Source organism: Hemibagrus wyckioides, linkage group LG07 (assembly GCF_019097595.1).
Source record: "Hemibagrus wyckioides isolate EC202008001 linkage group LG07, SWU_Hwy_1.0, whole genome shotgun sequence".
Classification (NCBI taxonomy): Eukaryota; Metazoa; Chordata; class Actinopteri; order Siluriformes; family Bagridae; genus Hemibagrus; species Hemibagrus wyckioides.
Genome location: NC_080716.1, coordinates 28,383,466 through 28,397,119, shown reverse-complemented (window position 1 = coordinate 28,397,119; position 13,654 = coordinate 28,383,466). Strand labels below are relative to the sequence as shown.

Below are 13,654 nucleotides of genomic sequence, written 5' to 3'. Positions count from 1 at the left end.
GTTCATCATATTTCTGTATTCTGTATTCTCTGTATTTAGTATTTTTCTGCTATATTTTGTTATATTGTTATATTCTACTATATTTTGTAATATTTTATATTTTGTTATTTGATATATTTTTTGTTATATTTTATATTTTATATTATGTTAGTTGATATATTTTTTGTTATATTTTTATATCCTAATTTGGGTATTTTAGTATTTTTCTGCTATATTTTGTTATATTGTTATTCTGCTATATTTGGTAATATTTGATTTTTGTTATATTTTGTACCCTAATTTGGGTATTTTAGTACTTTTGTTATATTCCTTCCTATTTTATCTATTACCTGTGTTTGTATCTATCTATCTATCTATCTATCTATCTATCTATCTATCTATCTATCGACCGACCCCTTTCTGGGTTGCCAGATCATTTTCTCCTAAACGCCTTCTCCTAGACTTTTTGCGTGGTATACACACCAAATTTGTTTTAATATCGCTGCCTATTCAAATTTTTAGAATATTTTTAGATTTTAGGATTCATTAATGGACTGTTTCCTGACGCCTGGTTTAGTTTTAATTTATTCAGTTCTGAGGAGTAAAAAAAACACCTGGCAACCCAGCTCTTATTTTTAGCAGAAACGAAACCTATCTGTTCCTGCCTGTTTAATCAGGATTTTAATCTGTTTTGTTTTCAGGTTTTCATGTGCAGGATCATTATCATTAGCTGTTTTTGAGAACAGTCGTGTGTTGTTTATTTTGCATAATTTAAATTAAGCGACTCATTTTTTAGACACACGTTTTCTACACGGCTTTTACAAACTGAACCAGGAAGTGTGAGCTGCTGTGAGTGAGTGTGTGTGAGTTTGTCCTCCAGTAAAATGGCAGAAGCGAATATTTTAGGATTTCAGGATCAGTTCAGCTGTTCAATCTGTCTGGATCTATTCAAGTATCCAGTAACTCTTTGTTGTGGACACAGTTTCTGTATGGTCTGCATTAATGGCTGCTGGGATCAGGAGGATCAGCAGGGAGTCTATAGCTGTCCTCAGTGTAGACAAACCTTCACTCCAAGACCTGCTGTGAGTAAAAACAGTGTTCTGGCTGAAGTAGTGGAGACGCTGAAGAAGACAGGACTCCAGGCTACACGTCCTGCTCAGTCTACAGCTGGACCTGAAGATGTGGAGTGTGATTCCTGCACTAAGAGTAAATCCAAAGCCATCAAGTCCTGCCTGGTGTGTCTGGCCTCTTTCTGTGAAACTCATCTCCAGCCTCACTATAAATCTCCTGCCTTTAAGAAGCACAAGCTGGTGGAAGCCTCCAGACGACTCCAGGAGCAGATCTGCTCTCAGCATGACAAACTGCTGGAGGTTTACTGTCGCACTGACCAGCAGTGTATCTGCATGTTGTGTACCATGGATGAACATAAAGGACATGATACAGTATCAGCTGCAGCAGCACGAGCTGAGAAACAGGTAACAATAACTCAATAACATTTCCTCCACAATTAGCTGGAAGAAGCAATGGTAGTTTCAGTTCATTTAAAGATAGATTTAGCTAGAATTGCTTTCAATACTGATCTCCAGTTTAGTCTTGAGTTTCTGTTGTAGCTTGTTTTGGGTTTCTATTCTCTCCCTGTTTATATGGACTTCCTCCCTGGTCTCTAGTTGCCTTCCATGAATGAATGTGTTTGTGTATGGTGCCTTAAAATGGACTGGCATCCTTGGAATCCAGGATTCCAAACTTACAAACAATGTCCATGGAATAGACTTTGGACTCATAATCACAGCAGTGAATAAAGATAAAGGAAGAATTGCTTTCTTTAGATGATATTAAATTTTTATTGGGGTTCACAATTTCTTTAAACAAGGTGAAACTGAATTTAGACAGGACCATTGACACTTGGTTAAAATGACAGTACTACAGTTTAGGAAACATATATCGTCTAAATTGTCATCAGTTCTGGGTTGCGCGGTGGCTCAGTGGTTAGAACTGTTACCTCACAGCAAGAAGGTCCTGGGTTCGAATCTTGGGTTGGAACAGTAGGGCCTTTCTGTGTGGAGTTTGCATGTTCTCCCAATGCCTGTGTGGCCTTACTCTGGTTTCCTCCCACAGTCCAAAAATAAGTACTTTTTGTATGGACTGTGATGGACTGGCAAAATGTCCAGGGTGTACCCAATGTGCCCTGTGGCCCTAGTTAGGAGTAAAGCGGGTATAGACAATGAATGAATGTTGAGAGTTTTCTGAAAATGTTCTAGTTTGAAACCCTTGAAACCAGAAAGCTAACTAAAGAATCTGTTATAGTTCTAGAGATAACATTTTAAGAGTATCTAAGAGTGTAGAGTGTCTACAATAGAAATGTACTGAATGTGTTCTACAACAGTTTAAATTCTGTTCTTCGTTCATAGAAACAGTTGTTGGAGTTGCAGGGGAAATGCCAGCAGAAAATCCAGGAGAGAGAGCAGGAACTTCAGGAGCTAACAAAGGCTGTGGAGTCTCACAAGGTGACAATGGCAATCTCTCTGCTGGAAGAGCTGTTTCAGAATCAGTCTTGCTCTTATTTAATCATCTATTAATAATCTCAGTAACTTTAACTGAGCAAAATGATCATCTCTGTCACTCTCTCTCTTTCTGTCTCTCTGTGTATCTCTTAACAGAGCTCTGCACAGACAGCAGTTCAGGAAACTGAGAGGATCTTTACTGAGCTGATCAAATCCATTGAGAAAAGATGCTCTGAGACGACAGCACTGATCAGAGCTCAGGAGAAAGCTGCAGTGAGTCGAGCTGAAGAAATCATAAAGAAACTGGAGCAGGAGATTGCAGAGCTGAAGAGGAGAGAGGGTGAAATGGAGAAACTTTCACACCCAGAAGATCCTATCCAGTACCTCCAGGTGACATCACTGAGACCATGAACCAATAGATTTTCGATAGATTTACCCAAACTACCCAAAATGTTTCCATGTAATCAACAAAAATAATGAATTTGGAATATTGTAAAAGTAGTGACAAACGTTTAAGTAGACTATTCAAAATTTATTCTTTTTAATTTTCATATCTCTATGTAGACTTTTCAGTCTCTTGTAACCCCTCCTGGAGCTGCAGATTTACCCACTATCATGGTCAGTTCTTTCTACACTTTTGATGATGTAGTAAAGTCTGTGTCTGAGTCGAAAGAGACGCTGGAATTGTGCTCTAACGAACAGTTTGAGAAGATATCAAGTGAAGGTAAGACAGAGCAACTAACATTACATTCTCTCCAAATACGTGTAGGATAACTAAAACAAGTTTTTCATAAAAATTTCCAGTCTTTTAACATTTTTAACACAATTTCACAGTAAATCTATTTGTGCTTGAGCCAGCCATGATGCAGTGCCTAAATTGCAGGGGATTGGGGGTGTTGCTCAAGGGCCCTGAGGTGTCAGCTTGACGGTGCTGGGGATTGAACCCCAATCTTCCGAACAACAACCCAGAGCTTTCACCATATTATTTTCTTTAAGACAGGCTCCATCACTGCTATTTTTAATGATTGTTATAGAGAGAGTAGGCTAAGATGGATTTAAGTGCACTTTGTTTTTATTGAAAGACTATTGTAGTAACAGTGAAAAAGTCATATTTTACTCAGGCAAAAATAACTATAACAATAACTAGGACAATGCTAACTATTACAGTGTGTTGTTTCATTCGTAACAGTACACAGGGAAATAAAGCAACGCTCTTCCAGGACCCTGGTAAAACACAGAACTAAGTACACTACACAGTACTACATAATGTGATCAAGTACAAGTGCAGTCCAAGACACTTGAACTCAAAACTCAAGAACTCAAACACTGATGGAAATGAACAGCCTATACTGAAATCCTCCTAAATAAACAAACAAAAAAAGTACAAGCATCAATGCAGGACAGAAGAAGGTAACATTGGATGTAACGTCTGTAGGTGACCGTAAATATGGTTGAAATTGTATGTTTATTCATCTCAGAAGCTGATTTCAGTGAAGCTTATGTGTTTGGTATATGTACCGAGTTATAGATATACAAGGTACTTTGTTAACATTCAATCACCTGAAGCAGAGAAATTGTTCGATTACAGTATAACATGTATATTGTATATATGTATATGTGTAACAAACATTTGTGTCATATTTTATCTTCGGCTGGTCAATTCCTATAAATAATGTTATGTTAGTTTGTCTTTTTATGATTGTATCTGTAACCTGTTTAACTGTTTCCTAGTGAAGAAAATCCTGATCCTGTCACCCCAAAGCAGGGAGGAATTTCTACAATGTAAGTGTCTTTTTTTTCCTTATACATAGACAAAGAGAAAAATTGGGTGTGCACTCAGGGTGGGAAGGATATTCATCCTGATATAGTAATATAGTATTGTAGTAGAATTAGGTTTTCTTTAAATTCATGAAAGATTTTTTTTAATACTTTTTTTTCCCCATTAGATTACTGTCAGCTCACACTGGATCCCAACACAGCACATCAACGCATCCAACTATCTGATTCGAACAGAATGGCAACTGACACTGAAATCCAGTCATATAATACTTTTGCTTTTGGCTATGAACATCCAGAGAGCTTTAAATATCACTCCCAGGTGTTGTGTAGTGAGAGTGTGTCTGGATGCTGTTACTGGGAGGTGGAGTGGAGCGGAGTTAATGGAGTTAATATAGCAGTGTCATATAAAGACATCAGCAGGAAGGGATATGGTAATGAATGTGTGTTTGGACGTAATGATAAGTCCTGGAGTTTGCTTTGTCAATCATCTGGTTACTCATTTTTACACGACAACCAAGAAACTAATATCCCCATAAACTCCACCTCCTCTAGAATAGGAGTTTATTTGGATCACAAGGCAGGAACTTTGTCTTTCTACAGCGTCTCTGACACGATGAATCTCCTCCACAGAGTTGACACCACATTCACTCAGCCTCTTTACCCTGGATTCTGGCTAAATAACTATTCAACAGTAAAACTGTGTGAATGAAAACAGATGATTTTGGATTAGTTTAGCACTGTATGATTCACGTATCAATAATATAATAATCAAGCATGTTACCTTTAAACATGGCAAGAAATTAAAAAAGCTGTCTTTTTGTTTAAAATCTATATTTTTAATTCAGTTCAAAACTGAATAAACACAAGTATGAAATTTCATGCTCACAATCTTTGAAAATTAATTGTAGTAAATAAGAATTAAAATTATAGTTCATACCTACCTAATGTTCATACCTACCAATGTTAAATGGTTTTCTTCATTTTGTCATTGCCTTGCTTGATATAAATATCAGGAAGTAATGCTGCCAGGCAAAAACATTTTTCAGCATGCAGAGATAGTACAGGTGTTATGCCTTCTTCACTAGAGTCTCAGTATCATGAGGCCACCTCAAATCCTCAGAGCATTCACGTACACTCTCCGAAGGGTTTCCACTTCCTCCTGGTAGACCCATTTAATATTACTGGTAATCAGTTTTAGCACACTGGTGTCAATACCAGTAGGGCAGTGGTAGGTGTTGGATTACTGATTGCAAGATTTTAAGCTCAAATCCCAGTGCTGCCACTCAACAAACCCTCAACTGCTCAGCTGTATAAAAAATCTGATAACTGGAACTTGTTCTGTAACATGTCGGCTGTTTGTAGTGATTACCAATTGTGCATGTTTGAGCAACATGGATGATGTATAATGCCGCTGTTGTACATTAAAACAAGTGTAAATGTGTCAAGCAAGCTCCTGGACACAAGCACATAGTGACCCAGCCTGATTTATCATATGTACATATAATTAATGCTGATATAGTGAATGCTGCTCCAATCATGTTAAAATCTAATGAGTAACACCAAGCTGTTCTGTATTTTTCTGTTGGTTTTGCTTCTTTATCTGTATTTTTTGATCTTCTACAGCCTGAAACTGCTCATTGTGTTCAATATCAGGTCTGGTAAACTAATATAACTCAAGATCCAAGAAATGCCAGTATTGCATGTTGTTATATAATGCATTTTCATCATATTTGTTGCTGAAATGTACTTTACTATAACCAATAAACATTACTAAAATTGCAGAATTGATGCCTTATACCTGACTTCACTGTTATTTGACATAATCCTCCAGTCAAGACAAAGGGGAAGCAAAGTAATGAGGAAAGAAAAAAAGTGCAAAAATCAAATAGTACTAGTGAACCAAGAGCTTCAGATTTTCAGGTAAAAAAAGATTTAACCCAAAAGAAAAGCTTCAAAAAGGGCGTCAGGACAGGACATTCAATATATATTGAATATATATTGAATATAAAAACATGAATTATTAAAATTAAAGAAATTATACTTGTAAAAATTACGACTAATTTGATTACACCCCTAAGGACCGTCACATTATTAGAGGTAAGATTTTTCTTGTTCAGCTTCTACTTTGAAAATTCTGCTGAAGTGCACTTGAAATAATCAATACAGAATAGATTTGCTTTTTAGATTTTTTAATTCTAGGAAATAAAAATAAATCATTGAGACCTTTTGTCCCTCCCAATATTACTCAGAAACATACAAGTCATACTCTAATCAGGCCTGGAGGTCAAAGCCTGATAGTAAGGGTGAGGTTTTATTAATTGTTCTATTTATTTATTTTGATGTTATTTTACTAAACACTATGTACTACATTCAGTGGTAGTTGGTGGGGGGCAAAATCAAACTGTTAGTAATGCAGGACTGTAAATGACCATTTATCAGGTGATTATGTATCATTACTGCCAAGATAAAATATTGAAAAAGTCAACTGTTAAAGCATACAATAAATCTACTATGAATCAGTGAATTTTAGTTCAATGTGGGTTTATTATCAGTAATGAAGGTAATCATTAAACACACGCACAGGAAAGTTGCCTAATCACGTGACTGCTGCTGAATTTGTAAAGTGGCTCGATCTGGTCCAAGCTCCTTGATTCTTTTCTTTTCTTCCTCCGGACTCTTTGTGAAAGAGTATTTTTATAAAGACAGAACCGACTTTTCTTTCACCCCGAGATATTTCGCTTGTTTTCACATTAATCAGTACCTGCCCGTTAACTGACCATCTGCTGAGCGGTAATGGCACTCGTTGTGAATGGTCCAATCACATGAGGCCGAGTAATATAAAAACAATATTGATTCGCTAACAACAAAAGTGGGCGGGTCCGGGTCGCAGCACGCTGGAAAACAAGCCAATCAGAGCTCAGCCTCAAGTAAGCAATAGACTGATTGCATTTAAATCAAGCGCTCTTACTTTCCTTCCCTGTTTCTCTGGGTTGCCAGATCTGTTAATAGTCCCACTGTGTCGGTGTGTATTTGATCAAAGTTCATTTTGGATTTTGTGTTTTGTAAGCGGTTTGGTTTGTAGGTTTGAGGTTTTTCTGTCTCTACTAAATAAATGAATATAGGAGACCACATTTTCTTTAAGAATGTTTTTCAAAATGTTATTTTCATCCACGAATTAAAGCACTGATTACGAAAACCGTGTGTATGTTGAGCTACTTATTGTTATATTGTTGTCTAATACAGGATTTGAGAGGTTAAAAATGAAAGTTTTGAAACAAGGCTGAGTTTATTGATTATTTGTTTATTCTAAAATGTAGATAAAGCCGCTTCTCTAATACATATCTGGCAACTTTCCCGGAAATGAAAGCTAATCTGTCCCTGATTAGTCCGATGATTTACCACGTGCAGATCTTTTCATGCCTTTTTCCTTTTCTTTACACACATCTGTCTTCCACACGGCTTTTACAAACTGAACCAGGAAGTGTGAGCTGCTGTTACTGACTGGAGTGTTTGCTTTTCAGTAAAATGGCACAAGCGAATATTCCCCTTTCTCTGGATCATTTCAGCTGTTCAGTCTGTCTGGATCTACTCAAGGATCCAGTAACTCTTCTCTGTGGACACAGTTTCTGTATGGTCTGCATTAATGGCTGCTGGGATCAGGAGGATCAGCAGGGAGTCTATAGCTGTCCTCAGTGTAGACAAACCTTCACTCCAAGACCTGCTGTGAGTAAAAACAGTGTTCTGGCTGAAGTAGTGGAGACACTGAAGAAGACAGGACTCCAAGTTAAACGTCCTGCTCAGTCTACAGCTGGACCTGAAGATGTGGAGTGTGATTTTTGTACTGAGAATAAATCCAAAGCCATCAAGTCCTGCCTGGTGTGTCTGGCCTCTTTCTGTGAAACTCATCTCCAGCCTCACTATAAATCTCCAGAATTTAAAAAGCACAAGCTGGTGGAAGCCTCCAGACGACTCCAGGAGCAGATCTGCTCTCAGCATGACAAACTGCTGGAGGTTTACTGTCACACTGACCAGCAGTGTATCTGCATGTTGTGTATGATAAATAAACATAAAGGACATGATACAGTATCAGCTGCAGCAGAACGAGCTGAGAAACAGGTAACAATATCTCACAGCTTATTTCTACAGCTAATCAGCATCAGTGGTGAGGTCAGTAAATATTTAAAAGCATTTCATTTTAATAGAATTTGTTCACTGTGAAAGTGTGGCAAGTAGTAGATAGCGTTGTTGCCTCACATGTTCAGGTTCCAAGTTCGAACTTGGGTGCAGGCTACCTATGGGTTTCGAGACATGTTGGACAATTTCATGCTCCCAACTTTGTGGGAACAGTTTGGAGATGACCCCTTCCTGTTCCAACATAACTGCACACCAGTGACCAAAGCAAGGTCCATAAAGACATGGATGAGCGAGTTTGGTGTGGTGGAACTTCAGAGTCCTGACCTCAACCCAACAGAACACTTTGGGATGAATTGGAGTGGAGACGGTGAGCCAGACCTTGTCATCAAGCATCAGTGCCTGACCTCACAAATGTGCTTCTAGAGTAATAGACAAAAAATTCTCATAAACACACTCCTAAACCTTGAGGAAAGCTTTCCCAGAAGAGTTGAAGCTGTTATAGTTGCAAAGGGGTGGGACAACTCCATATTACATTCATGTGCATGTAAAAGCAGACGTCCCAGTTTTGACCTGGCTCACAGTCTCCGCTCTAATTCATCCCAAAGGTGTTCTATGGGGTTGAGGTCAGGACAGTCAAGTTCCTCCATACCAACCTTGCTCTTTCATGTTATTATGGACCTTGCTTTGTGAACTGGTGTGCAGTCATGTTGGAACTGGAAAGGGTCATCCCCCAAACTGTTCCTACGAAGTTCAGAGCATGAAATTGGCCAAAATGTCTTGGTATGAAGCTAAAGCATTAAGAGTTCCTTTCACTGGAACTAATGGGCTGAGCCCAACTGCTGAAAAACATCTGAGTTCAATAATTTGGAGTGGTGTCCCAAAACTTTTGGCACTATAGTGTATTTCAGATAGAGCAACCTCACCTGGTATTTTTCATAATGGTGTCCATGCTTATTTCAAGATGACCACAGCAAGCCAAATTCTGCTCTAGGCTGCAGATGACAGTATTAGAAAAGCACTGATTGACTGCAGGGATAGTGATAGTAACCAAATTGTTAGAAAACATGGTGTTTTAGTCATTTCTAATGTTTTGTTATTCTTTTTATCTTTTCATATGCCCAATGTTGACCGTGTTTGGTGTGAGGTCAGGAGGTAAAGGCTTCTATGGTTAGGTCAGTTCAATTAAAGGGACCAATAGGAAACATTCGCCTTCTATTGGATGTAAACAGCAGGTTTTGTTAAGTTTGTTTTTATGGTTAATTTACAACAACTTTTCATTCATCTTTATTTCTGGAAACCATCAAATAAATTATTTTAAGGACCTATGAAGGAGGTGAGAGTGCAAGCATATTCGAAACAAGGCTCCTCCGTTTTCTCCAGCATTGGAACAAATGGACGCCACACCTGGTGTCTGCGAGATCACATTTGACAACAATAAATAGTGCTGGTTTTCATAATACATGTTTCAGTTTATTCTATTTCAAAATATGAGTTTATTTACAGCTAATAATTCAGATTGAAAATACCTGTAGTCTGGACACTGCTGAAATATTTGCCTTGTTGCTGCACAGAAGCTGCTGCTGGAGGTGCAGGGAAAATACCAACAGAGAATCCAGCAAAGAGAGAAGGAGCTTCAGGAGCTAACAAAAGCTGTGGAGTCTCACAAGGTGAGTTTCAGGAACATCATCTGGATGCTGGTAGAGCTGTTTCATTATCAGTCAGACTCTTCATACAGAAACGTAATCAGTCACATTTCTAGGCTTCCAGGAAAATATGAGTAAGAAACATTTTCTCTCTTCTGGTCTCCTAACAGCTCTCTGCTCAAACAGCAGTGCAGGAAAGTGAGAAGATCTTTATTGATATTATCAAAACACTTGAGAGAAGATGTTCTGAGGTCACAGCACTGATCAGAGCTCAGGAGAAAGCTGCAGTGAGTCGAGCTGAAGAAATCATGAAGCACCTGGAGCAGGAGATCGCGGAGCTGAAGAGAAGGAATGCTGAGATGGAGGAGTTTTCACACGTCGAGGATCCCATTTATTTTCTCCAGGTAGAGTCACTAAGACCGTAATCTCTTAGGGTACATGCTCACTGGCCAAAATGTGTGTTTTTAAACAAATTGTACAAGCCCATCCAAAAGAAGCAGCTTGTTTATATTGTGTGTGCAGCTAATATTTAATACTTAATGACGACATGCTTTAATCTTTGACCTAGCCAATGGTCTACAAACACAAAATGGCATCATTTACTCTCATTGTGTGGTTGTTTGAAAATTTCTCCTCCTGAATGCAGCTGGTCAAGAAGCAGGGGAGAGAAATGAGATCTGCTTGTGCTGTGGTTAGACCTTGCCAGCATAGATGTTTGGGTTAATAACCATTAAGACTTTACATCATGTTCTTATGAATTTATACTGCATCATCCTTTACCACACCACCGTTAATCTAAGAGTCATTGCTCTACATCAAAGCAAAGACATTAGAGGGTGTACAATCCTGTTTCATCAGGGCAGCTCAAGCCCTGACCAAGCCTGGAGTGCAGCATCTTCCCGTTACAGCCTGCATGGTTGATTGTACTGCCACAAAGGTGTCTATCCTTGGCAACAAATTGACCATCCAGGGCCTGGAGATGCAGCTTTTCTTCAGTTGAATCACCACAATGTTCATGGTATCTTGTGTATGAGATGTGATGCAGTGCAGGGACTCTAAGGTCTTGATAGCAGACATAGAGATCCAGATAGTAATGAAATGAAGGATGCACCATGATTTGGAGTTGGCAGAAGTGTGGACGAGGCACAGGGTACGGGGTAGTAGGGGTGGACAAAGCTGCCTTAAGACCCTATACATCAAAAGCCACAAAGTTCTTGATGCTGGCAAGTCTGTCAACTCTCCATAACTAGGGGAATCGTGACATCTTTTGTGCTCTTTTGGCCCTAGAATCAATTGACGCACACTTTATTAGAAAACTACAAACATTTGTATTTGAATGTGTACAATACGATTTCCTTGACATGCAAATCTCGGCTTTCTCTTTGATTCTGTCTCTGTGTAGAACTTCCTGTCTGTCTCAGCTCCTCTTAGACATGCAGATACCATCAGAGTGTTTCCTCTCCACACATTTGAAGATGTAATAAAATCTGTGTGTCAAATGAGAAAGGAGCTAGAGAACCACTGCAAAGAGGAGACTGAGAAGATGTCGAGTCAAGGTAAGCTATAGCTTTACAGACACTCACTGGATCAGGTTATATAAATGTAGATAAGTTCACTGGGATGACTTGAAATGACCACCTACATTGGATGTAAAAATGAGTGTATTTGTTGGAAAAAATTACATCTTTGACTGAAATTCCTTTAAAAACTACAGTTTCTGTTCAGTGGCCTGTTTGTGATTAACTGTGTGCCTGTAACTGTGTTTATCTAGTGAAGAAAGTTCGAGTTATTCCTCCTAAAAGCAGAGAAGAGTTTTTACAATGTAAGTGTCTTCCCTAAACACACACACACAGGGTTCTTCCAACTAGGAATACTTTTGTTGAAGGCTGATCAGCTTCATTAAGGGATCCCTTCAGATCAACCAAAAAAGCTAGTGAGTCTGATGTTTTTACGTTAATGTTGTGACTAAAAAAAAAAAACAGGTTGTTATAAAAGCATGCAGAGAGAGTTGCCAGGTTTCATCAAAATTCCCTCTCCTAGAGCAGAGAGAGTTTTTCAATTAGCCCAAGAACCAAAAAAAAAATGATAAAAACCAATGTTTTCTGTCTTTTTAAGGGAAATAAACTTATTGATTTGCAGGATAAATGTCTGCTCTGAGTGGATGTTAATTGGCATAACCTGGCAACCCTGCCTGCAGAACAAACAAGCAAGTCACACTGTTCATTGACATGTATTCAGGGCTCATTTGTTCAGTGTACATATTTTGTCGTTCTTAAACAATCATTCTCCAATGATACTAAAAGAAAATGTTCTCAGAAACTCATACAGTCATTAGAATGAATTGCCGCTTAAAGGATCTCATTTGGACTGGCAGTAGTTTCATAATCCCAGTTTTATTCCGTTACACCTCACCAGTTCCACAGGCTGATCGCCTCCATGCCACGCCACGTTGATGCAGTAATCTGTGCAAAAGGAGCGCCAACCAAATATAAAGTGCATAAATTACATACTTTACTCAGAAGTTTGACTTTTCTGCATTAAACATTATTTCTTTGACCATTTTAAATAGTCTATATTTTGAGTCATAATTATCTAAATTAAAAGAAAAAAGGCTTTAAATATTTTAGCCGTAAATATTTAATTATATATAAATATTAAATATATAATTGTTTTAATGTTTTGAATTAAATTGTGGGCAAAAATGAATGCTTCCTCAATATTCTATTTTTTAGATGTACCTTTATAGATGATGGTATGAGTTTGTTATTCATTTCTAGAATTTTCTTCGTGAAATGTTCATTTTTTTTCTTCCATCAGATTTCGGTCCATTCACATTGGATCCTGATACAGCAAATTTCTACCTCTGTCTGTCTGAGGGGAACACAGTTGTGACCAAATATCTATTAAGCTTATATGCTTATTCATCTGGGAGTTTTGAATGTTATTCCCAGGTGTTGTGTAGTGAGAGTGTGTCTGGATGCTGTTACTGGGAGGTGGAGTGGAGCGGGTATGAAGGGGTTAATATAGCAGTGTCATATAAAGACATCAGCAGGAAAGGAAGCGGTAATGAAGGTCAGTTTGGACGTAACGATAAGTCCTGGATTTTGCTGTGCCAACCATTTAAATGCTCATTCTTACACAACAACCAAGAAACCATTATTGCCATAAACTCCACCCCCTCTAGAATAGGTGTGTTTGTGGATCACGAGGCAGGATTTCTATCTTTCTACAGCGTCTCTGACACGATGAAGCTCCTCCACACAATCAAGTGCACTTTCACTCAGCCTTTGTATCCAGGGTTCACAGTCAATTCCAGTTCAACTCTAAAGCTATGCCGTCTAAAATAGATATGTTTGGAAGCTAAAACCCTGTAAGATGAATATTACAGTGATTACATAAGGCTATAAACAGCTGTTTCCTCACCAGGCTTTCCCTTTTTTGTCTCTCCTTAAGTTACAACTTCTGACTCCCTCTGAATACTCTTTATGTTAAATAATAAATCTGTTCACAGAAAATTTCACCATCTCAGTAATTAAACCTTTTCTTTGTTAAATCTCAGCATTTCTGTCGTCTTTTCATGTGGTATGGTCATTATGAGCTTCTCTGGACTACTGACCT

The 13,654-nt window shown here is 38.3% G+C and overlaps 2 protein-coding genes across 3 annotated transcripts; both read left to right on the top strand.

Annotated features, from left to right (window-relative positions):
• The first annotated feature begins 590 nt into the window (after positions 1–590).
• Positions 591–6,030, top strand: LOC131355823 (E3 ubiquitin/ISG15 ligase TRIM25-like). 2 transcript variants are annotated; one of them, XM_058394339.1, is made up of 7 exons: positions 591–1,454; positions 2,388–2,483; positions 2,637–2,870; positions 3,045–3,204; positions 3,738–3,756; positions 4,165–4,262; positions 4,427–6,030. In XM_058394339.1, the coding sequence occupies exons 1-7, from the start codon at positions 864–866 to the stop codon at positions 4,966–4,968; spliced, it is 1,740 nt and encodes a 579-aa protein (XP_058250322.1). In that variant the 5' UTR covers positions 591–863; the 3' UTR covers positions 4,969–6,030. The 2 variants fall into 2 exon arrangements, with proteins under 2 accessions (XP_058250322.1, XP_058250321.1); XM_058394338.1 differs by lacking the exon at positions 3,738–3,756 and having other exon boundaries at positions 841–1,454; positions 4,212–4,262; positions 4,427–6,029.
• A 1,742-nt stretch (positions 6,031–7,772) lies between these two features.
• LOC131355824 (E3 ubiquitin/ISG15 ligase TRIM25-like) lies at positions 7,773–13,383 on the top strand. Its single transcript, XM_058394340.1, has 6 exons — positions 7,773–8,375; positions 9,965–10,060; positions 10,207–10,440; positions 11,439–11,592; positions 11,808–11,858; positions 12,854–13,383. Exons 1-6 carry the CDS (start codon positions 7,785–7,787, stop codon positions 13,381–13,383), a joined length of 1,656 nt encoding a protein of 551 aa, XP_058250323.1. The 5' UTR covers positions 7,773–7,784.
• The last annotated feature ends 271 nt before the right edge of the window (positions 13,384–13,654 follow it).

Coding starts and splice junctions, on each gene's coding strand:
- LOC131355823 (XM_058394339.1), top strand. CDS start 864: ATGGCAGAAGCGAATATTTTAGGATTTCAGGATCAGTTCAGCTGTTCA. Junction 1,455..2,387: donor CAGCACGAGCTGAGAAACAG/GTAACAATAACT, acceptor CTTCGTTCATAG/AAACAGTTGTTGGAGTTGCA. Junction 4,263..4,426: donor CAGGGAGGAATTTCTACAAT/GTAAGTGTCTTT, acceptor TTTCCCCATTAG/ATTACTGTCAGCTCACACTG.
- LOC131355824 (XM_058394340.1), top strand. CDS start 7,785: ATGGCACAAGCGAATATTCCCCTTTCTCTGGATCATTTCAGCTGTTCA. Junction 8,376..9,964: donor CAGAACGAGCTGAGAAACAG/GTAACAATATCT, acceptor GTTGCTGCACAG/AAGCTGCTGCTGGAGGTGCA. Junction 11,593..11,807: donor TGAGAAGATGTCGAGTCAAG/GTAAGCTATAGC, acceptor GTGTTTATCTAG/TGAAGAAAGTTCGAGTTATT.